The sequence below is a fragment of the Mus pahari genome, chromosome 14, assembly GCF_900095145.1.
Source record: "Mus pahari chromosome 14, PAHARI_EIJ_v1.1, whole genome shotgun sequence".
In the NCBI taxonomy this organism is placed as follows: domain Eukaryota; kingdom Metazoa; phylum Chordata; class Mammalia; order Rodentia; family Muridae; genus Mus; species Mus pahari.
Window position 1 is genome coordinate 4,319,989 of NC_034603.1, and position 27,029 is coordinate 4,347,017.

At 45.1% G+C, this 27,029-nt stretch overlaps 1 protein-coding gene across 1 annotated transcript in view; it reads left to right on the top strand.

The window, feature by feature from the left end:
• Positions 1–27,029, top strand: part of Slit3 (slit guidance ligand 3) — a 582,461-nt gene that overhangs the window by 407,040 nt on the left and 148,392 nt on the right. Inside the window, exon 6 of the mRNA XM_021213834.2 lies at positions 16,771–16,842. Within this exon, the coding sequence (XP_021069493.1) occupies positions 16,771–16,842 (72 nt within the window). The remainder of the gene's footprint in view (positions 1–16,770; positions 16,843–27,029) is intronic.

Sequence of the window (27,029 nt, forward strand, 5' to 3'; positions counted from 1 at the left end):
AGATTTCCAAAAATGATTTTCTTCCCTTGCCGTTTTACTGCTGAAGCGGGCATGGGAAGTGCTTTTATGGTAAGTGGCTTGGCAGGCACACAGATCCTTTACTGCAGGCCAGTCCTGCTGCCTATTGCATTGCGGGCTTAGAATTCACCTCCCTCTACTGACTCACAGACTTAACAAGCTAGAAAGGGTTTTAAGAAATGAACCACATGGTCCAAATTTCTCCTTTTACAACTTAGGGATTAAATTTGCCCAGGACTGTTCCGATGGTCAGCAAGCGCTGTGCCAAACTGAGGCCTCCTTTGTTTCCCGGTGTTAACTCATAAAGGCAGTGGAACAATGACACAGAGAGGCCAAAGCCATTGAAAGAAAGTTCGTTATTACTGACAGCCTCCATAGAAACCAAGAGCCTAGCATACTGTGCAGGGATGTGGGGGACGCTCCAGGAGAGGCCAGGAGGAGCCAGGGGGTGGGTCACAGCTTTTATTGGGGTTTCCACTGAAAAGCTAGGCCGGCCAGGGAAACAGCCCAGGACTGGGTGGTTTGGATAATTCCAGTGGGGACAGAGGTGTGGGTCTGGTCTGAGTGTGTGATACCTGGCCCTCCTGGGGCTGATTTGGAAAGGAGGCAGGGAGGGGGGGATCCTGGGTTACTCTGTGAGAATTGTCTGGAAGGAAGGATTGAGAACACAGGGTCTGTATGTGAACAGGGGCTTGGGGGTGTCACCCTCAGCTATGCACTGACCCTAAGAATTAACTAGCTCTACAGGGGGCCTTCTCCCTGCCCTGCCACAAGCCCCACTTTGTACAATGTTACAATGTCAGAGCATCATAAAACACAGAAAATAAAAACTGTATTATCATCTTGAAAAGTCCCCAGGAGTCCTCCATACCCACCCTCTGAGCCCCTGAATCTTACCATGTTGAAGCCCAAACTAAACGGAAAAGGCCACGCATACCCCAGTTAGTTCTATGGCATTTCAGACTAGAAGCTACAGGTTATAGTCATGTACAACCTTAGGGGTTTTTCACATTTTCTCTTCCCAACCCCCACCCCCGACAGTATGATTAGAGTTTAACAGCCCAGGCCTGACTTTCGTGATGAATGTCATCTGAAGATTTTTTTTTTTTAAATAGTTTCTCCTTCCCTCTGAGCCTCACTTTTCTCTCCCTTTGGAATCACTGGACTTAGAACCAAAGATCTCTGGTTGCATCTGACACCAGTATGCTATGAGCCTACCGCTCTAACCACCCACAGGGCTGGGGTCTACTGTACCAACACTGAAGCTCATATTAAGGGAAGGTGAGTTATTTTCCCTGTTAGCTCCCCATCAGTTTGACAAAATACCCGAGGTAACTAACTTGTAAGAAGAAAATGTTTATTCCGAGGATGGTTCCAGAAGTTCCTGTCCAAGATGGAGTAGTCCCATTACTCGGGGCCTCTGTGAGGATAACCCACTGTGGACACATCAAAGCAAACTGCTTTCCTCCTGAGCCAGGAAGGGATGAGGCTATCGGAAGAGATCAGGGCCCCTCAAGTCCCTGACGACCACCCACCAGACTCTGCCAACTAAACCAACCTCCCAGTGGTGCCACCCTGGAGATTGAGACTAAATACACGGATGGACGTTTGAGAGAAGCTGGGCCAGACTGAAGCACTGTGATGACTTAGAGGCGACTGCTAAGGGGGTGGGCAGGCAGGTGGGCGAGTAGGTAGAAAGATGTTTCCTAAGAAATCTCCTTTTTGTAGGGGAAATCCAGGCTGGGGAACTAGCCCGAGAACAGTGAGTCCTTAAGGAAAGAAAACATGGAAGTCCCTTCTCCATTTCATCTTCACCTCTCTCATGCCACCTCAAGCCCCCTCCAAACATGAAGATGTCATCTTCTCCGACACACCTCTTGATTCCTTTCAGAGTGAGCCGAGAAAGATGACCAGAGCCATCAGATCTCAAGTTGGGCAAATACAGTGATAACGCCTTCAGGCTGCCTGAAAAGTGAATGTCAGAAATCTGCCATTCACTCGGGGTCTCTAAGTGCTCTGTCAAGCTTTAACTTGATTAAAATTGAAAACCAAACGTGAAGTCGAAATCTCTTTACCCAGTGCTCTTACATCCCAAAGCCTGGGCTTATGGATCATCCCCAGTTAATTTATGCCATCTTGGTACCATACATTAATTTTGAATGTATTTGTTGAAAATTTCCTGTAGCTTGCATTTATGGTTGTCAAAGGGGCTTTTATCTTGAAAAAAATGGTGCTGGTTTTAATTACAATTCTAAATAGCTTCATAACCATCGTGAACCCTGGATTTACATCATCTTTATGACAGCTGCGCAATTCCCACTTTATTGATTTTGTCATTTGCTTCATTACAGTTAATGCAAGCCCTTTGTACAGAGACAATTCTGGGCTGCTCTCTTCTTGGAGGGGTTAGTATAGAACATCTTGATGGACACAGACCCCCATCCCCCACTCCCTGCCTCCACCACAGTGCTGACCCAAGGAAAAAAAGCAGGATGGGAGACAGTTTCAAAGTGGCTATCTATCACAGGCAAAGGAAATGTTAGCTCTGATTATCCAACCCTTTCCTCTGACCGGGTGCATTCATGCTGGCCTGTTGGGAAGCCCTGGGGATGGTTTGGTGAGTAGAGACACCCTAAGCCTCATTTACAGTTTAGAGAAGATGCATAGTCACAGCCACCGCCTAAAACACTTCACACATCATTCCTTGCTCCTGGCCCAGTCAGAGGTCTAGAAGCCGGTGCACTTGGGGACATGGACAGGCGGCAGCCAAACTGAGAGTCATGTCAGTGTGTAAATGCTCAAGAAAGCAAGCATGTTAGCCAGGGTGGAAATAGAAGCCCCCAGCAATGAACTTAAACAAGAAGGAAATGGAGTTGGGGCCACTGGGTCTAAGAAGAAACTATGTCTGTTTGGAGCCATCATCTATGAGCTTCTGAATGCCAGCGACAGTTAGGGGCACTAAAAAAGCTTCTGGAACCCAGTAAGTAAAGGGGACCTCAGGAGGGACCTATAGACCTCAGGAGGGACCTATAGACCTCAGGACCTATAGACCAATAGACCTAGGCTGAGATGCTGAATAACTGAATCTCTCGTTTTTGATATAGAAATGAGGATTTTCTTTCCTAGTTTTTGCTTGGAAGGACCTACTCTTTCCCAACGGAGACTAGTAGGGTGGTTCACCTCCTGCTAGGGTGTGAATGTGGAGTCAGCTTTGCAGAAAGAACAGTGTGAGTCTCCACGTCTCTCCGGGTCTGGGTCAATCCCATCTCAGGAGGACATGGGCAATGAAGGTTTGATGACTTTTCTCCTCTGCTGCATCTCCAGAACTCCTCAGTGGAGGGCGTCACCAGGGAGGCCAGCCTCAGCTTCCTAAAACATGCGGATGTATTGCACGGTGTTCAAGCTATGGCTGCTCTTCCAAAGCCTTCCCTATGGGCCATGAGAAGAGGAGATGCTGCTCTGGAGACATGGAGGAGCTGAGCAGGGGGGCTTTGCACGAAGAGACTGGTAGCCTACCTACTTGTTCATTCAGAGCCCTCACAAGCATGCAGGAATATGAAAACTGGTCTCTCCTTCCCTCCCTCTGTTCCTTCCCAGCAGGTGTTGGGAGGGGGCTTCTGAGCTGTGTCCTTTTCCAGGGAGTAGTTTGGAAAATGTTAACACCACACCCATTTATACTGCAGTTCTCTTCCAACCTACTGTTCGGGCCTCCAAGGCATGGGAGCACCCTCAGCTTAGCTGTTCCAAACAGGAGGAAGCTCACACTTTCATTCTTCACACACTGCATTAAAAATAAGATCTAGCTCATCACAGAGGATCCAGCCGCAGAGCGAGAAACACCCTCACATGCTCGCAGGGATGTAAGTGAGAATTCAGGGTCCTGGGATGTCACTTTGTCAGGGCCTCAGAAGTCATCCCTCTCAAGGGACATTTCAGCCACAACCCAGCAAGGTAAAAGATCCTTGCCATCTGATTCTTCAGCAAACCGCCTGCTTGTTGGTTTGTTTGTGGTTAGTTTGGTTTGGTTTGGTTGTTTCCACTAAGGCTATCACCTTAGATAAAAATGAGAGCTGGCAATGTGAGCAGGCACACACACATGCACGCACGCACACAACCAGTACCTTTTTACTTTTTATCCCAATCCTCAATTCCAGCAATGGCCTGCTTGCCCTTCTCTGGAACTGGGAGGGACTTACAACACCTTCATCGTGGCTTCAGGAAAAACTCATAGCCACATGTAGAATCAGCCTCCACTGGAGTGAGGGCACCCAAGAAGGGACCATTGCATGTAGCATTACAATTTCCAGTCTCTTCTCCCTTCTGTTTCTCTGTCCCTTCATTCTATTTCAACATTTAAAAACAAAAACAAAAAACATTTCGCTGGGCAGTGGTAGCACACATCTTTAATCCCAGCACTGGGGAGGCAGAGGCAAGTGGATCCCTATGCATTTGAAGCCAACCTGGTCTCCAGAGTGAGTTCCATAACAGCCAGGGCTACACAGAGAAACCCTGCCTAGAAACATGCCCCACCCCAGTTTTGTTTGTTTGTTTGTTTGTTTTTTTCTCAGCTCAGTGACATTAATGTGGCTGTTCCTGAATCCCAGAGAAAATTGGAGACAGCCTTGGGGAAAGGACTTGTCACTTTACCTCAAGCCCTGTCTGCCATCTCTTCCCCCAAGGTCATGCTTACAGTCACCTAGACCAGAGGCTAGGAAGAAAGAGCTTTCTGGCCACAGGTGCTTCTCTCCATCCTGATAGTCACCGAATCCACACCCTAGGTCCATCTTGGGGGGGGGGGGCAGAGAGCCAGCCTGGATGAAGACAAAGCAGCTGCTTCTGAAATGCAAATGCAGTCTGCTGAGTCGTCTGCGCTGGACACTGCTGGTGGGGTAGAGAGGGGAGGAAGCCAGAGAGAAAACGCAAGGTAGTGGCTGGCCCTCCGCACTCGCTGTAGCTTGGGAGTCTAGCAGGCAGCCTTCTGCCCTCTTCTCTCTCTGTGTGTGTGGTCATTTCCTGAGGAAAGAGTGACTGGCAATGTCCCCAGAGCAAGCTAGCAGGAAAGCAGTTTTAAAATTGCTATAAATAATCCCCCAAAGTGTGTGGATTAAATCCTGTGTTTCTCTCCTGGTTCTCTCTGATCTTTGTGTGCTAACATACTTCTGTTCACACAAGAGCAGAGGGGTTTGTTGTCTTGAGGAGCCCAGGCAAAGGCCTGCCCCAGGCTCCCCATACATCTCCATACAATATGGTCACAGGGAAATGATCCTTGTGGTGTGGTATTGTAACAACACTCTCTCCTTGCTATGGAGTGAGCTTCTCAAGGTGAAAGCCCCACACACATAGAATTCAACATTACAAACAGGAAAAAAGAACATTTAAAACTCACTGTATGCCTAAGGCATGGGGCATCAGCTTCTAAATGAACCACTTGGGAGCGTAGAGCTCAGGCCAGTGAGGTGACTCGGCAGGTAAAGGTTCACAAAGCTGGATGGCCTGAGCCAGATTCTCAGCATCCACACAGTGAAAGGAGAGAGCTGATTCTTGAAAATCCTTCTCTGACACTCATAGGACACACACACACACCAAACAAACAAACAAACAAACGGTTAAAATTCTAGCCGGGTGTTGGCTACACACACCTTTAATTCCAACACTTGGGAGGTAGAGACAGATGCATCTCAGAGTTTGAGGTCAGCCTGATCTACAGATCAAGTTCAAGGACAGCTAAGACTACACAGAGAAACCCTGTCTCAAAACAAACAAGCAAACAAAACAACAACAACAACCAAAAGACAATCCCATATTTAATGAGAGTAAAACACAGCATATTTTTATTTAATACGTTTACAAACAATACACAACCATCACCTCTCTCTAATTCCAAAGTCCTTTCGTCTCCTTGAAAGGAAACAGTCATTTCTCATCTCCTCATTACCCCAGCTTCTGGTCATTGCCAGTCTGCTCTCTGGTCTTTGGTGTTTGCCCAGCCCAGGCATTTCACATTAGTGGAACAGAACAGTACAGTTTTCACGCCTGGCTCCTGTCTCTCATAGAATGTTTCCAGGTTCCTCCATGCTGGGGTGTGTCCCACTGCCTTATCCCTAATCTAAACGGTTCAACAATACTTCACAGTGTGCATGCTACAGGATGTTTATCCATCTGTCTATTGGCAAAGGTGTGGGTTGTTTCTACGTTTTGGTGTCATGCTGCAACAGTTTTCCACAGGTTTTATATTGAACACCTCTTTTCCTTTCTTTGGGCGGGGAAAGGACTCTCTTGGTCACGTACAGTCTTTTTTGTCTTTTTCTTTTCTGTCTTTCTTTTCCTTTCTTTCTTTCTCTTTTTGTAAGGAAACCATCACACTGTTTGCCTCACAGCTGGACCATTCTGCTTCCCCACTGGCAGTGTAGCTGGGCTCCAGTGTCTCACATCCTCACAGGGCTTCCCTGGGGCTTTCATGATAGCAGTCTTAGTGGTCTAAAGTAACATCTCCCGTATCCCTAAGATTTGTACCAAGCTCCTGACTTGTGCCAGCCACTATAACTCTGGCACAGGTAGGACAGATGCTGTCACCAATCAACTAAATATCCCTTATTCCTTAAAAGTAATAGTAAGTGAAACGAAGCAGGCCTTTGTCTAGAGTTTCAATTCCACATCTTAGCTGGATTGAATGGAGTTATCAGCGCCGCTCACATTGCTGAGTTTTGACGACACTGTTTCCCCACAGTTAATTACAGAGGCCCTGATATCCCCTTACACGGAGCTTACAAGACATTCTTTAATTGGCTTCTGCTGTCACAAAGATACCTCTGAGTGATGCCTTGCTAATGGCCACTGACCCCCAATATCCTACTACACGACATAGTGAATGCTGCTTGGTAATTTCAGTACCTGTGGCTTGTGCACCTCTGAAAGACAAATGGGTAACACCCCTCGGGGAGGGCATGCCCGAACAAATACTAATCAGAATCTTTGCAATTTACTACTTGCTTGGGGGTGGGGGAGAACACGACAAACTATTTCTCTGAGTGTGTTGTGCTCCTACCTAAGAAAATGCTAAGTTTCCCCAGGAAGGCTGGCAAGTTAACGCCTGGTGGGCCCCAGGCCACCTTACCTGAAGTTGTATCATACCCTCCTGTTGCAGACCCTGGCCTTATCTTCAGTCGTCAGACGTAAAACAATGGCTCCCAGCAAATCTAAAAGTTAAATTGACATCGAGCGATCTATTTGAGAGACACAAGGAGACAAGTGGAGGATATGGGAGGAGGTCCTCCCTCTTCTACCATCTTTTTCATGCTTGTAGGCCAATGAAAATAACTGTGTTCAGTGACAAATGCCAAGACCAGATTCTGACTTTCCCCAGATGTCCCTTTTTAGCCTTCAGTAATAAAAAGCCCATCTAGTCACATTATAGTGCCTCCCTCCCCAATTTAACTTTGAATATTGTAGCTGATTCGGAACAGCATGGTAGATAAGCCTGAGACTCACCGGAAGGTTAGGTTGAGCTCCTTGCTACTCTTGCTTAATAATATCTGTGAACATCCAGTAACCTGTGTTCACAAGCATTTGAATGAAGAGATAACCAGCATTTGAATGAAGAGATAACCAAAGGGTCCTAAGACTAAGGTTTATTTTGCCTAGGTTTGTATAAGTTTTTATAGAGGACCTGTGCTTTAAAGATGTCCTTGTCTGCCTATGCTCCACAAACAGAGGAGGTGGCAAGGACCAGTAAAAGTTTGGCACAGAAGAAGGTATATGATATGTTCAGGTAGCACCGTGGGGAGAAAGCAATGCCAGGCAGAGGATGTTACACTGTTTCCAGGCTAGAAGCTGCATCGCTTCTCACCTTCATGGATACACCTAGGTCCAAAACCCAAGTTCAGAGACATGACTGCTCAATGCTCTACATTCCCCTTCTGTCAAATAGGGACCGTTGTGATGTTGGTTCACTACTTGATGGCTAAGTTAAAGGCTCTATGCCGTTATTGTGACAGTGTATACTGTTGTGTTAGAGAGAGTCACTGTATACAGACTCGAGAAGCCTAAGACTAAGAAATTCTATGCTTGGGCTGGAGCAATGGCTTACCAGTTGATTGTACTTGACGTTAATTCTGAGAACACGAGCTAGGCTTACATATCAGGTGGCTTACAACCACGTGTAACTCTGATTCCAGGGCTTCTGACGCCATCTTCTGACCCCCGACGGGTACCTGGTATGCACATGGTGCATATACAGACAGGCAGGCACACACATATATGTGCATAAATAAAAGAGAAAAAAATTACATACCAAGAGATGGTGTGCCTTTTGAATGCTTTAGGTGCGCACAGCACATTACTTGATTGATAATTAGAAACAGCCATCAACAAATGAGGTTAAACTTTGCAGTCACTCTCCTTTAGTAGATCTTTCCCCTGGGATTCCAAATATGTCACCATATTGCCATCATCTTTTGTGAGGGGAAAAAAATGTGCGTTTTCTTTGATGTAAGTTTTTAGTGTCCTCTTGAATTTCAATCTCCTAACGGCTGGGGAAGTTTGAAGAGCCCATGGTCTGAACTGCCGGCCTTGGTCCAGAAAGAATATATTGAATATCTCAAATAATGGATTCTTTGGACTGAGATTGGGAAAGGGGGATAAATGGATATGCTGGGATCGCAGAGGAGTCCAAGTAAAATGGACAGGATTTTTTTCCCTTAAAACTCATAAGAAATCAATCTCGGGACACATAACTTCCGAGCAGAAAGAGACCTTAGAGATTATGCAAGAAAAAATGGATGCCTTTACTTAATAACATTAGTTTTAAAGCAAATAAAATTAAACAAAGCCAAAAATACGTTTCCAGCACATACACATTTCATTACTTTATGTCTCAAAATGGCCTTTTGGCTGTACACTGTCACAGCCGTCTCTCAGAAATGGAGATTTGAAGACACAAACACCAGTCTCTTAGTTCCCACAGCTAAAATCACATGAGCTCTGGCCTTCTGTTAAAGGGAAAAAAAAATGGGTATCAAACATTGAGAACTTACAAAGGATTTGTTAGAATATATTGGTAAATGCAGATAAGTGAAGAGATGCCCAGATTTCTACATGAGAGATCTGTGCAGCTTTTTAAAAAGGGAAACTGTCTTTGAGGGTCTCAGGATACCATGAAACTCAGTACACTGTCAGGGAGAGATCTCAGGATGTGGCAACACATGCCTTCCACCCTGAGTGATGATGCTTGCATCCAACATGAGGACAACAAACCCACAGCCTCTTGTGTGGACACCCACATGGCATCCAGGGAGAAATACCTCCACTCTGGCTCCAGCTTGTTAGCTATACTCACGTGACTCTATCCGTTCTCTGTGCCCAATATGAAATTTTCTGAAACCCCCTAGGGTGAAAAAAAAAAATTGCCTGTACCTCACTAGATAGAGTTTGTGATGGTTGCTTTAGAAAAAGGAGTGGAGGCAGGTATACTGAACTGTAACTTCATGCCTGTTCACAAAAAAGTGCATTTCGTCTTCTCATTCCCCCCTCCTCCCTCCATCTTGCGCCTTTGCTGAGGATGAACCACAGATGGTTATCTCTCAGAAGTGTGTAACTAGGGAAACCACAGTCCTGCCCCGATCGCTATGGAGACAGCCGTTTATTCGTCCAGCCTCTGAGTATTCATGACGTCAGCAAGGCCAGTGAGTCGGACGCAGGTACTTCTTACAAAGAAACTCGAATCCCCAATCAGGTTGAGAGGGCCCAGCAGAACAGTTGAGATAGTTTCAGGTGCCCACCAACCTCACCTCTCCATGTATCTGCACCAAGAAGTTCATTTTACATAACATACAGTGAGAAGCCATTTGGGGTCAGGGTAACCAAAAGCAAGCTTGTGCATCCAAATCTAACTGAAGCTTCAGAGACCGAATGGGGGATAATGCTTTGAAAGTGAATGTCCTTCCAATGGACTCTGCTTCAGGACCCATCAGCATGGAGAGCCACCCTGTGGATGTCTGCAGAGTACCATGAGTTTGCCTAGGACTGATGGGTTTTCCCAGAATAGGATATGTAGAGTCACAGGCAAACTGTGATGCTGGAGCAACTTGGTCAGCCTTTGGTCCTGATGTAGAGATGACCACAGGGTCTGGAGCTGGCCGGAGATGGGAGCCTGAAGGCATTTTATAAACAGTAACCAAGCTATTTTGGTCCCTTGATCTAGGCAGTCAAATGAAGCTCTCTCGTTCTGACTGTGGCCTGTTTGTGGTGTTCTGACTGTGGCCTGTTGTTTTTGATGTTCGTGTGCTTTCTGTCTGCTTTATTATTGTTCTTTTATTTACCTAGAAATGACAGAATTTGTTTCAAAATCAAATTTGACATGCACAAATGAAACGGTCTGCCTCCTCCCCTAACCTACCCTTGATGGTACATTGGTTTACAGGAATTTTTCAGTTGGAATTTTTAGTTCAATTTTATTTGCCAAACACCCCTGTATAGGAAGTTTCCATACACAGAACTGGAGTTATTGGTATTTCCCCATGACACATGAGACCACCCTTTATTCTTCAAGGTCAGTTGTGCCTCTTGCTGCTAATCCATCAGCAGCATTTGTGTGATCGCGGAGCTTACTTCTAGAAGCATCACCTAAGTGGTTGCAGTTATTTTCCTGCTGAGAAGTTGCATATGTTGAACAGCAATATGATATATGCTGAACAAGAAGTATCGCGCTAGCCGTGTGGGAAAGTATGCCTGACAATGCTTGTTCGAATAGATTTCTGTTCCATTTTCAACTATGTTCCAAGCAGGCTATTGTGATCAGAAAGCTTAATTAACCCGACTCTGTCCCTTCCTCACAAAGTAGGCTTGGATGGTCAGAGTCCCTGGAATGATAGCAATCAATTTTCTAAGTAACTTTGCAAGTATATTCACATTAAATGTCAGAGGTCCGTTATCACTTGGACTATTTTGTAAGGTACATTTTCATTTACATGTGTCTGCGAGTGAGAGCTTACACCTGCACAAATGGATATAGGAGATGCAGGCATAGAGTTGTCAGTTTACAGACGGGGATCTTTGCAGATACTTAAATAATTCATGGGTGGGTAAACATATCTATATGCATGTATTCCTGGGTCTGGTGGACAAGTGTACTAAATGTGCAGAATAATAGATTCACCTCCTTTTGCTCATGTCGTTTATAATGTGGAATTACTGTAGCTCCTTAATGACGAGAAGGGGTGACAATTCATTAGCAGATTGTGGCTAAGATCAAGCGTTTGATTTGCCTACAAACTGTGACCGGCATTCAATTATATGAGTTTCTTTTGAATGTATTTTTTCCCTTTTGCTAGTTTAAATAACCTTGAGCTCTATTAATTTTTGAAAGAGCTACAGACAAATGCTTCTACAATGTGTTCCTCAATAAGGAGCTTTATAATGTTAAAAGGCATTTTAAAAAAAAGTGTTGCTAGATTTCCTGTTTTCTACTTGAACAAATAGGTAATGCCAAGAAGACAAACGGGGTGTCGAAGCTCTTCCCGTCTGGTCCCCGGTCTTGGTTTATGAAAACAAAATTCCCACAAAAAACTTTTTTGTTAGTCATAATATTTTTTTTCTCTTCAGACTAGAAATACAAAATATATGGAAGATATGCATATATTAATATATATATATATATATATATATATATATATATATATATTGCAAAAACAAATTCAAATTACTTTGGACTTTTAGAATTATACAATAAAGATGGCTGGCATGCTATTTTTCAAAGGCTATCCCGTACTTAATTCTGTATTTTGAGACTTAATGCGGTCTGAACTTGTGTGACTACTCTAGGTTAGTTAACCACTAGATCCCGTGGACACGGACTCGTTGGGCTTCCTATTAAGGCTTTCCTTGTGAATTTTGTACAGTTGTCCTTTGCTGGTTTTGTACATTTTGTGAAGATAGTTTTGTTCGGAAAACAGCCAGTGGGGTAAGTCCAGAGGACACCCAGTGTCTACCACTGCTTTGTTCACTTCACACAGGGTGACTGCAGCGACTAGCTGACTAGCCGTAGGTCCGTAGCAGAACACTGCTGCTGCTGCTGCTGCTGCTGTTTGGGGGCCCTGGGGGGACAATGCCTTTAGGCTGTTTCACCAACCATTTGATGAGATGCTGGGACCCCCATACCCCCCAACAGCAGGATGAACCCTGGTGTGCAGACCTGGCATATGCACAGGGAATTCTAGGTGATAATTCTATTCTTCTTCCAAATACCAAAGCCTGTTTCTGGAGATTTCTATATCCCAGGTAGTTCTCATGGGGACTCGTGTGTGACACTGAAGTCTTGGGGTTTTCTTACTCTTTCTTTCTTTCTTTCTTTCTTTCTTTCTTTCTTTCTTTCTTTCTTTCTTACTTTTCATGGTTGTTGCTGTGGGGTTGGGTGGTGTTAATGTTGTGGACCAGCTTTTTCTAACTCGCACCTCTTTTAAGGATTTACGCATGCTTCGTAAAAATTTCTAAACTGCAAAAATAAATAAATAAATAAATAAATAAAAATAAAAATGAGAAATTTTTTTTAAAAACCACAAAAACATTTCTCTTCTGCTCCAATTGTGAAAATTGAAACTGCAAGCAAAATAGATAAACTGTGATAATTCGGAGAATATTACTTGTAGGATTAGGAATTCTCACAGAAGTGCTAGTGCCTGGTCTGCTATATGAAGAGATTACATTAAGTCCTCACTCGAGCTGGCTTTCCTTCATGATTTGTTTTTTGTTGTTTTTGTTTTTCAGAATATAAAAACTCAGTTATCAGAGCATTGTTCCCGGGGAGTCTGTGCTTAGTCCTTATCTGACAGTTTCTTTCTAAATGGGCCCTGGTACCATCTTAGCAGTCCTATTGTTTGCTGAAATAGAAGCTTCCTGGGGAAATAAGAGCGGTTAATTTAATATTGTGAAATGTTTGGGGGGCTTCTTAGCTTATTCAGAGACCACGGAGTGCAAATCAAATTAGGTATTCTGTATAATGAAACAATGGAAGTTACCTCCAAAAAGAAAAAAAAGAAGAAAAAAAAAGCGCTTTCCTCTTCCATCCACTGCCATCCGTAGACTTCCTAGGAAGACCACAGAAATCCCATGGTATCTCCAGGTCTTTCTGCGTATCCCTGCTGGGGGCTGGAGTGGCTGGACTCTGAGTCTCAGGAGGTTCTAAGCTCTGTATGGGCTCAGAGGGAAATAGTGCGTAGGCATGCAAGGGTCCCAGGGCTCATGGCTTAGCACTTGTCTCCAGGGAACTGTGCTAAGCACTGGAAGACACTATACTTAGCAGCAGAGAGAAATGCCGGGGCAGAGCCAGGCATGCTTAGTGAACTTTCTGCTCACATTTCAGAAGTTCTCTTTACCCATGCCCCCTAAGTGATAGCATGCCTGGCATACTGTGAGCTTTTCTCTTTCCTTTTTAAAGAGGGTCTTTGAGTGAATCTTTTCAAAGGCATGATACAGACCTTTGACCGGCGAGCTTAGAAAACACGTCAGCAGCCTCCAGCATGTTGAAGTCTCGGAAACAAACTGCCAAATCAAATGCTTTGGCTTCAGCTACCAGAAGATTCTCTGTGTGTTTATTAGTCCTCTATCCCAACACCGAAGAGGAAATGCCGGGCTTGCATTGTTTACACCACCACCCCACCTTATGTGCTGTAGGACTTTGATGTCTCTGAGTTGTTATTTTGGAAAGAAATAGCAATCCAGGGATAGCGGGATGTTACCACCAAGCCTGATGACCCAAGTTCAGTCCCCAAAGCCTATGTAGTTGAAGGAGAGATCAGACTTACTCGGGTTGTCCTCTGACCCCCTCCCTAGAATAAATAAGTAAGTGTAAAAGAAAAGACATCTGTCTGAGCAAATGAGGTGCCTGCTAATTTTGTTTGGGGACCCAGTGTTTATGTAAAACAACAGAACGGACTGTGAGCTGTTAATGGGGCTTTTTGTGAATCCTCTGATGCTCAACTCCACAGAGCTGTACTCGCGGGGAAAGTGGTCAGTGATGTAGTTACCACTTACCCGACACTACCCCCCTTCAGGCAGAGCACCTCCGTAGATTTAATAACAGCGCATCTTGAGCCTGACCCTCTGACTATCGAGAATAGTTGGGATACAGGTCCTGTTCAGCTTATGTGTTGGAATGAAAGGACACCGCCTCCATTATAATAAACATCTTCCAGGCAAGCACACTCAAGCATAAATATTTTAATCTTTGATCCATTTCATATGTGCTAAAGTAAGCGAGGAAACACACCCGCAGAGATGCTTATATTACATCTCAGTTTTCCCTCTTATGAATAAACAAATAGGTGTCAATTTGTGCCTCCCACGGAAAATAACTTAAACATCACACAATTAATAATGGATTCCACCTTTCTGATTTTGCCTTCAATGATCAGGGTCCACTTGTCCACGCCATTTCCTGACCTGGGCTTCAGGACTCTGATGCCACACAGAGCGCAGAATTTTATAAATCATTTTAGCCCTTCCCCCAAACGTTTAATTTTCTTTCTACTGTTCTGTGGTGGGGTTTCCCCCTCACTCCCACCACCACCTCTTATTTCTATAACTTTCTCTTGAAGATTCCATTTTTCCCGTGGTGGGGGGACTGTACATTTTAAATGTCCTCTTTGGAGGAATGGAAACTATTTTGCAAACCCATCCACTCTCGGGGTGCTCTAATTGCAAGGACCTCTCTCAGATGCACACACACACACACACACACACACACACACACACAGATCACCACAAATTGCCATCGCACCACATCTCATTCCAGTCTGGTGATTTAGATATTTTTACTTGGGCGGATGGTGCCGGGTTGGTTTTGGTTTTTTGTTTTGTTTTGTTTTGTTTTTTTCCCCGAATTCAGCATATTTGTTGAACAATTTTTTTGGAGCCCAAAGTCAGCCCCGCCGAGTTTCTGCTTGGTAAGATTTGGTGGCCTTGACGCGGAGCAGAGGTTGTTGATTCATCAGCCTTTAAACTGATGATAAATCTGGAAGCTGGGCAGCAAGACTAGACTGCCCTAATAGACCCTGTGTCCAGAAAGTGGCCGCCCCAGTACAGATCCAAAAAATCAGCAAAACTGTGTAAAGAACAGCTCCAAAAGGATGAGGTGCTGAAGAACTCAGGAAGTCTGAGGACTCTAGCGTTAGCCAGGACTTGGCACACTCGATGTAAAACTGACACACACATCAAGGGTGCTTCGCTTTCTGAGACTTGTGTCTTGGTTTCTTTCAATTCTGGACATTATTTATTTTAAGCCTTGAACCACGGTGACTGTCTATCTGGGTGATGCAGTTTCATACTATTACACAGTACCTGACACCATGCAGGGGCTTACATATGTTCATAGCCCTACATCCGTATACTTTTGCAATGATCCTAATGCTTTAGTTTCAACTCTATCTTCCTTTGTGAGAGTTACAAATAATAGTTCGACTGTGTTTGGTGGAAAGCTGACTTGGGATTTATTAGTGGAAATTACAAATCAAAATCCCAGCCATGGGAAGCGACTCACCTGAAGAGGCTCAGTTTTTCATTTCAAGTAAGTCTCCACGGAGAGAGTTAAGTCCAGCCACACTGTCAGCCTGCCCCAACCGTGGTGTCCCCTGCAGAGGACAGTAGATTGTTGGCTGCTGATTGCCATTTTGTGTACACGATCTTTTTCTGTCCACTGCCGTTGGGGGAGTGAAATGAATCATATATAGTATAAGTTCGGGTGTGGTTATGATAAATACCCTGATTTGCTACTTATCAAATAATATACATTTTTGGCTCAGGAAAAAACCCGATGTCTGTATATTACTTCTCAACTAAAATCCCTCAGTCCTTAACTGGCATGTTAAGGCATCTTTGAGAAAGACATCATTTCCCTACACTCAGGATGGGGAAAGGGAAATTAAAAAGGAATCCTAAAATAGGTGCACTTAATTCTCCCCAATTTAAATGTAAGTGGTGCATCTTTTAGGCAATAATGATATGCCTTTTAGTCCTCCATCACAAACACTTCCATCGATGAATTTCCTTAATGTTGATGATGGTTAGTGCGGTTTGAGGGAATCTGTATTTATTCAGAAAATGTTCCCATAGAATGACCTACCAGATGGGCCACGTAACAATGCATGGAGACATCAAACCACCACAGACATTTGGTGCTTAGAATAATAAAAAGACTATAAAATTAGATTAGTTGAGTCTAATTTGGAATTGGTATATTCCCTACGCACCCTCACCGCTCTTGGGCAGATAAAGCCTTGAGATTTAGCGCTGTGTCAAAGCCAAGACTGTAACTTCCAGTAAAAGGGAGCCGAGGGAGGGGGAGCTTGCTGGGAGGTCGTGGAGGGCAGAGCAGTGACCTCCAATGATTTACAGGCCTTTAGCTTAATGAAATTGTTTCAGTGACATGACAGTAAGAGCTCGTAATGGATTGGATGCCCTAATGTAATGAAATTACTCCCTTCTGCCTAAAAAAAAAAAAAAAAAAAAAAATGCGCAATTAATATTTACTGAGACCTGACAGCCTTTGGTACGCTCGCTCGCCTGTGTAGTTCCCTCAGACAGTCAGAGAGAAGAGACGGAGCAGTGGCAGACAGGCGGACTCTGCAGGAGCTCCTGGCAGGGACAAGCAGAGCCTGCAAGGGGTGGAGGGACAGGCGCTTGGTGGCCAGGGAGCCAGCTAGCCGCCCAGCCCCTAGCCGCTGCCCCGGCTCAGCCTTCATGCTCTCCCTTGCTTTCCCACAGGCAACTGGACAATAACCACATCAGCTGCATTGAAGATGGAGCCTTCCGAGCGCTGCGCGATTTGGAGATCCTGTGAGTTGATTTTGCGATTGCTGCCTTGTGTGTGTGTGTGTGTGTGAAAGAGAGAGGGGGGGGAGAGTGTATGCATTGTGCAGAGGGGAGAGAGGGGGAACGTGTGTGCAGGGGGTCCTTGTGGGTGCGTTTCTGGGTCTTCTGCTGCAATGCTATTAAAATCGGGCACCGGGAGATCCCTCCGGCTTACCTTGCCCAAAGTGTTTGCAGGCTGCAAAGTGTGATTTCTCACCTGCCACAAACTGGGGTTCCTCAGTCAGCCGTTTCTCCCGTGCTCCTGCCGTATTTGGTGGAGCAGATGGCCAGAAGAGCCCCCCAGCATCTGTCTATGTATTCAGGGAGCTGCTATTTGAGTGTGAGCATAAAGGGAGACAGGTTACAGGTCTGTGGCCAGTGACAGAGGGGTTACCACCAGAAGGTGAGTCAGAATCAGCCAGAAACAGGGAGAGACCTTGGCACAGGACGAGGGGGAATGAGAGACAGCCTGGTAAGGTCTATTGCTCCTGCTCCTGGGATCTTCTTATCTCAGGCTTAAATTCAAACTTTAAATAGTAACCTTAAAGCGACGGGGATGAAAAGAGGAGAGAAGATACTCCTTCCTTGTAATCCCACCATATATACCTTGTGTAGAAACAGACACACACACACACACACACACAGAGCTGTCCTCCTGGGTCTTGGATTTTTACTCTCTCTAACTGAGGAAACCTGCTTTCTGGAGAAAAGTCACTGAGGGGGTCACGTTGGGGTCATTCAACTAAAGTTGGATTGTGTTAGAAAACAGTTTGATTGTTCTCCCCAGCAACCACACTGCTCGCTGCCCTTGATGTGAGGAAGCTCAGAGAGGAAGCAGGAAGGTGGAGTAGTACTTAGGTCAGGGGTTATGCCATTCAGTCCTTGTCCTGCCGCTAATTGTGACCTTGGGCAAGTCTTGTTGGCTCTGGGAGCCTCAGTTTTCTCTTTTGTACGGTAAAGGAGTTGATTGCTCTAACTTGGGAGTGCCTTGTGCTCTCCAAAAGCTGCAAAGATAATCACAGTGGGTTCTAGCTTCCTAGTGGTAAGAGAAGAGGATGGGCTGGGTTGAGCATCCTTGGGAAATTAAAAATTAAATTACACAGTCAAAGATTTTCTGTGTCTATTTTCAGTATAAGAATGAATGCCAGATAAATGAATGAATGCATTAACACGTCCCTTTGTACATAAAGAAAGGCATACACATTCTTCCATTACGTTCCTTTTCACCTGGAAGAGGCCAGCAGTGGGTTAGAAAGATCCCCTCCCTTGCTAGGGAGGAAGGTGATTCTAGGAGGAATCACGGGAAATCTAAGGGATGCTGATGCTGCAAGCTACTTGAAATCGGCTGCAAGCTGAGGACTCCTGGCGTAGAAAAGACGAGACCCACAGACAGGAGAGGTCAGATTGTCAGTCCTAAGATGGATGGTCTCTCCTCACCCAAACTCTGACCCCGGAACCAGCAACAATTGCATGTCTGTGGGAGAGAGTGCCAGCTCGAATTTAGCAACCCAACCCATGACTTCTCTTCCTGGGAAACAAGAGTTGAGAAGGAGGCGTGATTTCCCCTGCCTTCAGGAAAAGCCTGAAAGGTCAGTTAGGATCCTTTTTGCTCTTTGCCAGAGAAAATGAGAAAGATGAGAAAATTCCTTGGGAAGAACAGTGGACATAGAAGTCACAGCTGCCAGAAAACAGCTGTCAGCCCCTTGGTTAGTTCTCTGCAGCAAGTGGTGTCTGAGGGAGTCCCTGGGGGGAAAGGGGCCTTAAGGATGGACTCATGTGGGTGGGAACTAGGAAGCCATGGACTTGGGTCAAGCTCTGTGACCTCTCTGGGTGTTCCTCATCTTTGAGACGGGACCACACAGAAAGGGACTCTAAATGTTGCCCTTCCCACATCTATTTCTCCCCTACCCTGTTTTCATCCTGATCAAACTCCTGCCCAGGACATATTTAGACAACTCTTCTCAGCTGTTTACTGGGGGGTGGGGGGTGGGGGGAGAGACATGGAAACTAGATATATCAGGTGTTGCTAAGTTAAAACCTAGAAACCCATGACCAAAATAATAATAACAGTGATAAAACTAATGCAACTCTTCATTCCTCATCATTGCAGAAAGCCTGCAGGACCTGATTAGTTTATCTTCTCAGTCTCAAACAAAGCCAGATCAATAGCTTTGTTTTAAGGATGCTCATTTGGCTTCGCATGGCTAAGCACTAAAATTAATCATAATCAGTTATTCCATGGTTTTTAAAAAATTTCCAGCAGAGGCATGGGGCTTTGAAAACATCCATCTTAATGGTTAACCATTCCAAACTTGGCTGGAGTTGACATCTCCATTTAAGGAGGCCCCCTCCCCATCCTTGCATGCATCATCTACGCATTGACAGTTTATAACTCGTCTCTGTGACCAAGTATTAGACACCATCAGAAATCTTGTCAATGAAACAATGAACAGTAACTAAGCAGAGGCATTACACACTAATAATTTTTTTCAGCTAGAAAGATGTTCAAAATACCCTAGCCCTAGAGGGGTTAATGTTAGGATCCTGAAAAAAACAATAGCTTGCACATTAAGAAGAGTATCGTAGTTCAGATGTGCTGACATTACATAGTGTGTGATAGGAAATCAGGACATGCTTATCTCTCAGAAAGTTCTAGAGATTTTCTTAAGAAAAGTCTGGGCAGTCAACCACTCTGAATATTTCACACTTGGTAATGCACTTTCCCCTCCTTCCTGTGGGAGGAAACACCTTCAATTTTCTTTGCATTGAAAAGTTGGTTTTATTCATCGCATTGAACATGAACTCAAAAGGTGAATCTGAGTGGGGACCACACAGTGAAGAGACAGTCTGGGGCCAGAATAGGGAAGGGCAAGAGGTCCCTCCTTCCTGTCTATGCTGGCTGTGTCCCATGGGGAACGTTCAGCTCAGGTACAGTGAACAAGGAAAGAGGCTGCCTCCCTGGGCTTTGCAGTCAACAGAGAGAGGAAGGAGGAGGAAGTGTAGGAGGGGTGAACCTTCTTAAGGCTGGTACCTCACCACAGGGGAGGAAGAATGGCAAAGTGGCTAGAGATGGTAGTTCATCATGCCCGCCACCATGGCCAGTGTGCCCGCCACCATAACACTCCCTCACATCGTCTATTTGCTTGCTTTCTGCTTTCCCTCCAAGAAGCCACTGTTCCCTCCCGTCACCCTCCTCTTACACTAGTCCCCCTCAGAGAAGCCAACTAGCCGCTGAGCAGTAAGCAGGCAGCCTCTGTGACCACTGTCCCAGGCTGCCTCAGCGGCCATGTTGCAGAGGCTGGAGAGGTTAGACGCCCCGAAGCGTGGCCATTGTGTGCTGCAGGGTGGTGTGGAGTGTTCTCCAAGGGCTGAGCCAAGGCAAGCTGCCAGTGCCTCTTGTCAGAGCTTCCCACAAGCGTGCAAAATTGTCCCTGGCACTCCCTTTACCCAGCTGACAGGCCCCTCAAAGTGTGAGGCCCCCTCACAGTGCAAGGCCCCACTAAGTGTAAAGTAAATCAAACGTGCAGGGGAAAATAAAGAATCTTTTTTTTTTTTTTCTTTTTTACTTACTAACATTGTAATTGCCGGGATGATTTGGTCTCGCTCTCATTGTCTCTAGCACTCAACAGTTTAGGAGCTTTGTGTTCCACAAATGCACACACACACACACACACACACACACTACAGATTTCATCCCATCATGGCATGTAAAGATCTTACTTGGGGAGCTGAGGCTTCCGTGAGTCTGACCTCCCCACATTATTCCAACGACGTCCCTTTCACCTCTACCTGGCCTGTACATCTTGCAATTCATAAACTTTTTACACCACAGCAGCCGTGCGTGGTAATGCTACTGCATTCTGAGTTTCCCGTGGTCAGGATGGTGTGAGCTAGGCTTCCAGCCCTCAGGAAGCTAAGTTGAAAAAAATGGTCAGGTACTTATCAGAGAGACCAGGCCTCTCCCTCAGGACAGCATCCCTGTGTGACTGAAAAGCAACAACGGCGACTTTTAACTTTAACTATTGAGAGGATAGACAAATGAAAAGCAGTGAGACAGGGGAGTGGCTTGCAAGGTGAAATGCTTGCTTTCCAGCCCGAGGACTTGAGTTTGAACCCCACAACTCTGACTTTAAGAAGCTGAGCCTGGGGGCATTTACTTGTAATCCCAGCGTTGGAGGATACAGAGTCAGGTGCATCCCTAGGGCTTGCTGGCCAGCCAGCCTAGGCCACTTGGAGTATCCAAGCCAGCCAAAGACTCCATCTCAAACACAAGATGACTGTTGCTTGTGAAACAACATCCAAAGTCGTCATCTGATCTCCACGTGTGTGGACATGCACAGGTTCAGCTAGACATACACTAAGAATCCTGGTTAATAAGATATGTACGTGGTTTTTTTTTTTTCCTGTTGTTTAAAAGTGGTGAAAAGATATTTTCAGATATTATTTCCAGAGTAAATGTAGCAAGTTGGAATTCCAGTAGATAATTATCAAAAAAAAAAAAAAAAAAAAAGGAAGAAGAAGAAGAAGAAGAAGAAGAAGAAGAAGAAGAAGAAGAAGAAGAAGAAGAAGAAGAAGAAGAAGAAGAGGACTACAGATGTCAGGAAACCCACCTGGGCCCAGCTCAGTAGCATGGCGGCCCCGTGAGTGGATAGCTTATCGGTATGGTCAATAGCTAATCGGTAGATCCAGGTCTAAAGGTCTTGCTCCTACTTATACTACTTGCCAATGTGGGAAATTCAGTGACTTTCCTATTGCCCGCTGCTGGCGGGACCTTTAGGGGTCTCCAGAGTGACCAACTACTGCTCAGGTACAGTGGAGAGGAAGTGGCTGGGCCTAGAGGAAGAGACACCCCTCCTAATCTTCTGTGCCCTGGGTCCCCTGCCACCTAGTCTTGGTGTCCCCAAAGTCAACAGCAAGTTGTCATTAGTAAAGAGATTGGATCCCAGAGGTCCTGGCTCCTTGGTCTGTGTTCTTTGCCTTCTTTGGGCGTTGTGTGCTATACAGCTGCTGCTCAAAGGGGACCCCCTGGCAAGGTTGGGGATCCTAAACACAGCTTGCCCTTTCAAGACCCACCTACCATTACAGTCTGATAATGTCAAGGAAGTTGGGGAAGGGCAAATGTGTCCATGACAGAATCTGAGGCCAGTCCACCTTTCTGCTCTCTTTCAAACTAGACATTGCAGACTAGACCACAAACCATATTGTATAGATAAGACTTTTTTTTTTAATTCTGTAAATATACACACACACACATATGTATATATATACCCACAAATGAATAACATTTCACATTTAGAAATTGGGTTCACCTACATAAACACTGAAATTTCCAGTGTCTCTCAAAAATCCAGATGGCACTGGCAATCCTGAGACCGAGGTTCTGCACTGCAGTGGTCGTCCAAGGCCAAGGAGCCTCTGCCTGCTTATGCTGTGCTCTGCCATCCACTTGGTCTCCTTTATGGTCACTGCCAACCCAGGCAACCCTGAGGTGTAATGCACTGTGTCAGCAGAGTGCCAGGTGACGTGCTGCAGGCCAGAGCTTGCCAGAATTTTTGAATGGCCAAACGCAGAGAGACCTGAGCAACATAGAGTCTAGGACTCCCAAAACTGAGCAAGGACACCCCCGGAACAGCCAGGAATGGCTCATGACTCATATCCTGTGGGGTTCCTCTCAAGAGTTAGCTGGCCTCCAAATTCACTTTGGTTTTAAAGCAGTAGCAACTGGACTCATGCATCCTAACACAACTCAGTGTTCACCAGACTCCTAATGTAGTTGTAATTCAGCTACATGCAGGCTAAGAAGTTCTTTTTCTGGTGTTAGAGGAAGATGACAAAAATGAATTGATGATCATCTTGATGCTCTTCTAGCCTGTGGTGTTGTCCTGGCTGAGTGGTCTGAAGCACTGGGTGGTCAAGGACAGTCAATTCAGAAAAGCTCAACTTTAGTGCAAATGGAGATCTGTTCTTCACCTTAACTGAGTGGCCTCTACTCCAGTGAACAATAATAATGTCATAATAATATATTACATAGCATGGTGACATAAGATATGAGTTGTTAGGGATATCGGTATTTCCTTTGTGCGTGAGTATCCACTACTTTTGATCATCTGCCTTCCTTCTCGAGCATGTTTTAGACAGCAAGCTAAGACTTTAAGGGGGTGGCCTTTTACTTAAGTATATGCCATAACTTTATAGGGCAGATTATATTAATCAGCTCAGCCAGTGAGAAGACTGAGGATCAGAGGATGTGAATTAAGTTCTCTGAAGTGACATTGGCCAGGTCAAGGGGATTCCTATTGTAGTGTCCAGCTCATTTCTATATGAAACCTAAGCTTAAGTACTCTACAAAAATAACATAACTAAAAATTATTAATGATGCACTATAGTGCCCAAACTATACAGAGAAGTAAATGCTCCAGTGCAGCCAGTAGCCATTCTCATTGTGTAGAATCATGCGGGAACCGCGGCTTTCGTCTCTGAAAAGCCGGCTGATAGGGTTGTCAGAGCTACATTTAAACCCAGCTTAATCGCCATCACAGAACTGGGAAGTGTTCTCAAGGAGCTGGAAGCCAACCCACTGTCACCAAACTAGATAAAAGAGGTTCACTCCTCACTGGACGCTGAGAACACCCGACATATGTCCCTTAGAGCTATTGTGTAGATTAAAGGAGAGGTCACTAGCGTGTGCCTAACAAAAGTGTATGGAGACTCACGAAAACTGAAGTTGATGGATACTTGGTACTGCTTCACTGCTGCGCATAGTAGGTAGTCAGCTAAAGTACACGGCACTCACCCAGTCAGGGTGAAATTAATAAACTAAACAGAGACCCACCACACCACAATTTGTCTACAGAATGTTGTTGTTGTCTGGTGTGGCTGTCCTAGGGTGTTAGAGGTTGAACAGGGTGTTTGACAGAAGTTACTTGTGATTTTACAGTTCTCCAGCCAAACGGTGTCCTTCCCCCACCCCAGTCCTCTCTTACTTTGAATACTGAACAAAACCAGAGCTACAGTCAAAATCGGTGCATTCTAATAGATGAGCTTCGTTTTCATTTATTTACGAAATGCAGCGGCGCCTGGGTTTCTCTGGGGGCTGCGCATTTGTCTTAACCATCCTGGAGTCGGTGTTTACTCACGGCACAGTTTTGAGTTTAGAACTGTCATTGCTTAATGAAACTCTTAAAATATCCCCGAGTATGATTTTTTTGACACTATGCTGCAAATTGCGATGTGCCCCAGACTATCAGGATTAAATTGCATTTTGTGAATTCTATCCAGCCTTCAGCATACTAGGGCAGGCACTGGCTTCTCTTTAAGCACTCTTGTGCTATATAACACATCCCTCTACCAGAGTCCCTCGGTCTCTGCATTTGATGGTGGTCCTGTGTTTAAAATAACTAGGTTTTGAGAACTCTGGCTTCAGAAAAAGTTAAAAAAAAAAAAAAAAGTAATTGTAAGTCTAAAATAATTTTTACATTTAAATAACCAACATTTTTAGTCTTTAAAGAATCTGTAATCTGATTTCATTTCCCTCTTAAGTAAAAGCTGGTTATTTGAAAATACACTGGTGTATATTCCTAGATAAAGAGGTGTGCTGAAATAGCTGAATTGTTCTTTACTAACAAAGGGCTTTGAAGCAAATCCTCCTATTGATGTTGGATTTGGGGGGTGTTGTTGTTGTTGTTGTGTTGTTTTGTTTTGTTTTGTTTTGTTTTTGTGACTCGTTCTCAGGTATAAGGTTCGGCTTCTTTTCGAATTTTGCAGTATTGGTTGCTTAAAAACTCGTGGAGCTAGGCATGATGTACTCGTGTATTTTCAGAACTCAGAAAGGTGAGGCAAGATCAGGAGTTCAAGTCCATCCTGGGTTCATCTGTGGTGAGTGCCAGCCAACTTGAACCGCTTAGGACAACCCTGTCTCAAGAAGAAAATGAGAATCCAATCCCAACATTTAGAATTCATATGACTTCTATAAAATAATATATGTTCAGCCTTCATTGTTTGAAGGCCTGAGAGGCACGAGAGGGCACATGCCTGGCTGTAATCATGTTTAGCAACTCTCTACCCTCTAGACCTTCCTGTGAAGGAGATACTACATCTATGGGATGTACGTGGTAGCTACAGGTCAGGCGTGACTCTAGAGCACGTACACATGAGAATGAATTATCTCATCGCATCTCACTTCAACTAAAGGAAATGTAAACATCCACATTTAGCACCTAGTGGGACAGTGCCTATTGAGGGCTGGCTGGAAGTCTGTGTGCTGTTTGGATTAGGCATGCCTATGTATGCACTGTTGCAGAGTTCTTTCCAGACCTGAGTCTCAAACCTCCCTTGCTGTTGCTGTATCCTCAATAGCATTTTCTAATAGAAAAGCCAGCATCCCCTCCACCCTGGCTTTCCTCTACCTTAATTTAAACATCTAGATCTTATACCCTCAAAAGAGCCATTTACACATCTCACCAGACCTCTGGAAACATTAGTTCCCATGGCCAGTGTTCCCTTCTCTGCCTTGTAAATGACTTCTGTTTGCTGGGTACTCAACTGACTGGCAAACTCACTTCCTTGTCTGGTCCTATCTGTCTCCAAACAGATCAGAAACACAGTATCCAGTCAGGGGAAGGAGCCTAATGGGCACCCAGCAGCTGAGGCCGGTGTCTACAGAGAGAGAGAAAGAAAGGGACTGTTTCACTGTTTGTTTGAAATGGTTGTCACATGCCAAGCTCTGGGGACTGAAAGTGACTTGTAGAGCCTGGCCAGGTGTCCTGCCCTGCACACAGCTGGGAAAACAGGATACTTACAGTTGTGTTTTGAAAGCTATTCACAAGCCACAATGGCATTTTTACAGTCAGCACCCACCCTCCTGGAATTAGTGAAGTTCAGGACTAGAAAGACCCTGGAGGGAGGAGGATCTCTTCATTTTAAAGGGGAAAAAAAAAATCCCCCTGGAAAGGTTAAGTGAAGTGTTTGTAGCTATAGGAAAATTTCATGGCAGAACCAGGCCAGAAAACAGTCCTCTTGGCTCCTTATCCAATGCTTTTTTATGGCCGTCTGCTTCTCTGTATTACCAGACAGGAAACAAAAATTAGTGAGGCCAGACTCTGTCTTGTCTGTAGCATCATCCCTTGATCCCTGGGCTTGCTGGAGGGAACATTCTGCATTCTGCGTGAGGACAACACCCTGCCTTCCTAGGCCCGTCCAAGCATGTGGTCACTGCCAAGGAAAGAGCCACCCCAGTGTCTCTGCCTAGTTAGAGGGTAGCCTGGGAGGGGACCCCAGTTCATCATTCCTAAGCTGACATCAGTGACTGGAGGCTCAATTAGTAAATCCTAGAACAACCCTCCCCACACACACTCTTGTTTCTGTGAGCGCAGAGAAGCCAAGGTGTGAATTGTACCTAGCTCTCTAACGGAGTCCCTCCCCACTATGAATATCAGAGATCTCTTTGGGCTTCAGCCTGAGAATAAAGCCATAAGCCCACTGTGTAGTTCCTCTGAAGTAGCTCCATTGCAAACTGGAGCAGGCAGTGACTCAGTGGGCCGCCGTAGGACTGAGGAGTGGAGTCTTGGACAGGCAGGGATGCGCCTGCCAGGAGGAGCAGTCTTCCCCCAGAACAGAAATTCACGGGTGCTTGTCACCAAGTAATAATCATGGAGTAGACGACACCGTTGTTTCAGGCTGGGTTGTTTAAAGACAGGAAACCTGAGTAGCAGGTTTCCAGGGAATATTTCTAAGGGAAAAGCTGCCCTTCAGGGGATGACACGCAGAGGGAAATATTAACCACAGCTCACGGTGTCATCAAGAGAGTTATTCTTAATATGTGTGTATGTGTGTGAGTGTGTGGGTGTGTGTATGTGAGTGTGTGAATGTGTGTGTGTATGTGAGTGTGTGAATGTGTGTGTATGTGAGTGTGTGAATGTGTGTATGTGAGTGTGTGAGTGTGTGTGTATGTGAGTGTGTGTGGTGTGTGTCCTGATGCAAATTGTTGAATGTTTAAGTCAGAGCATAAAACCTGGCCCCTGTAAACCAAATCTACTTCCCAGGGATTTGGTTCATTTATGGATTTGGTTTCTATAGATGAATGTTGCCAATCTTAAAAGTGCAAAAGATTTCCTATGAAAATCCTGCAGGATTCACATTTCTCTTTAAAGAATAAAAGGAAATCCTGGAAACAC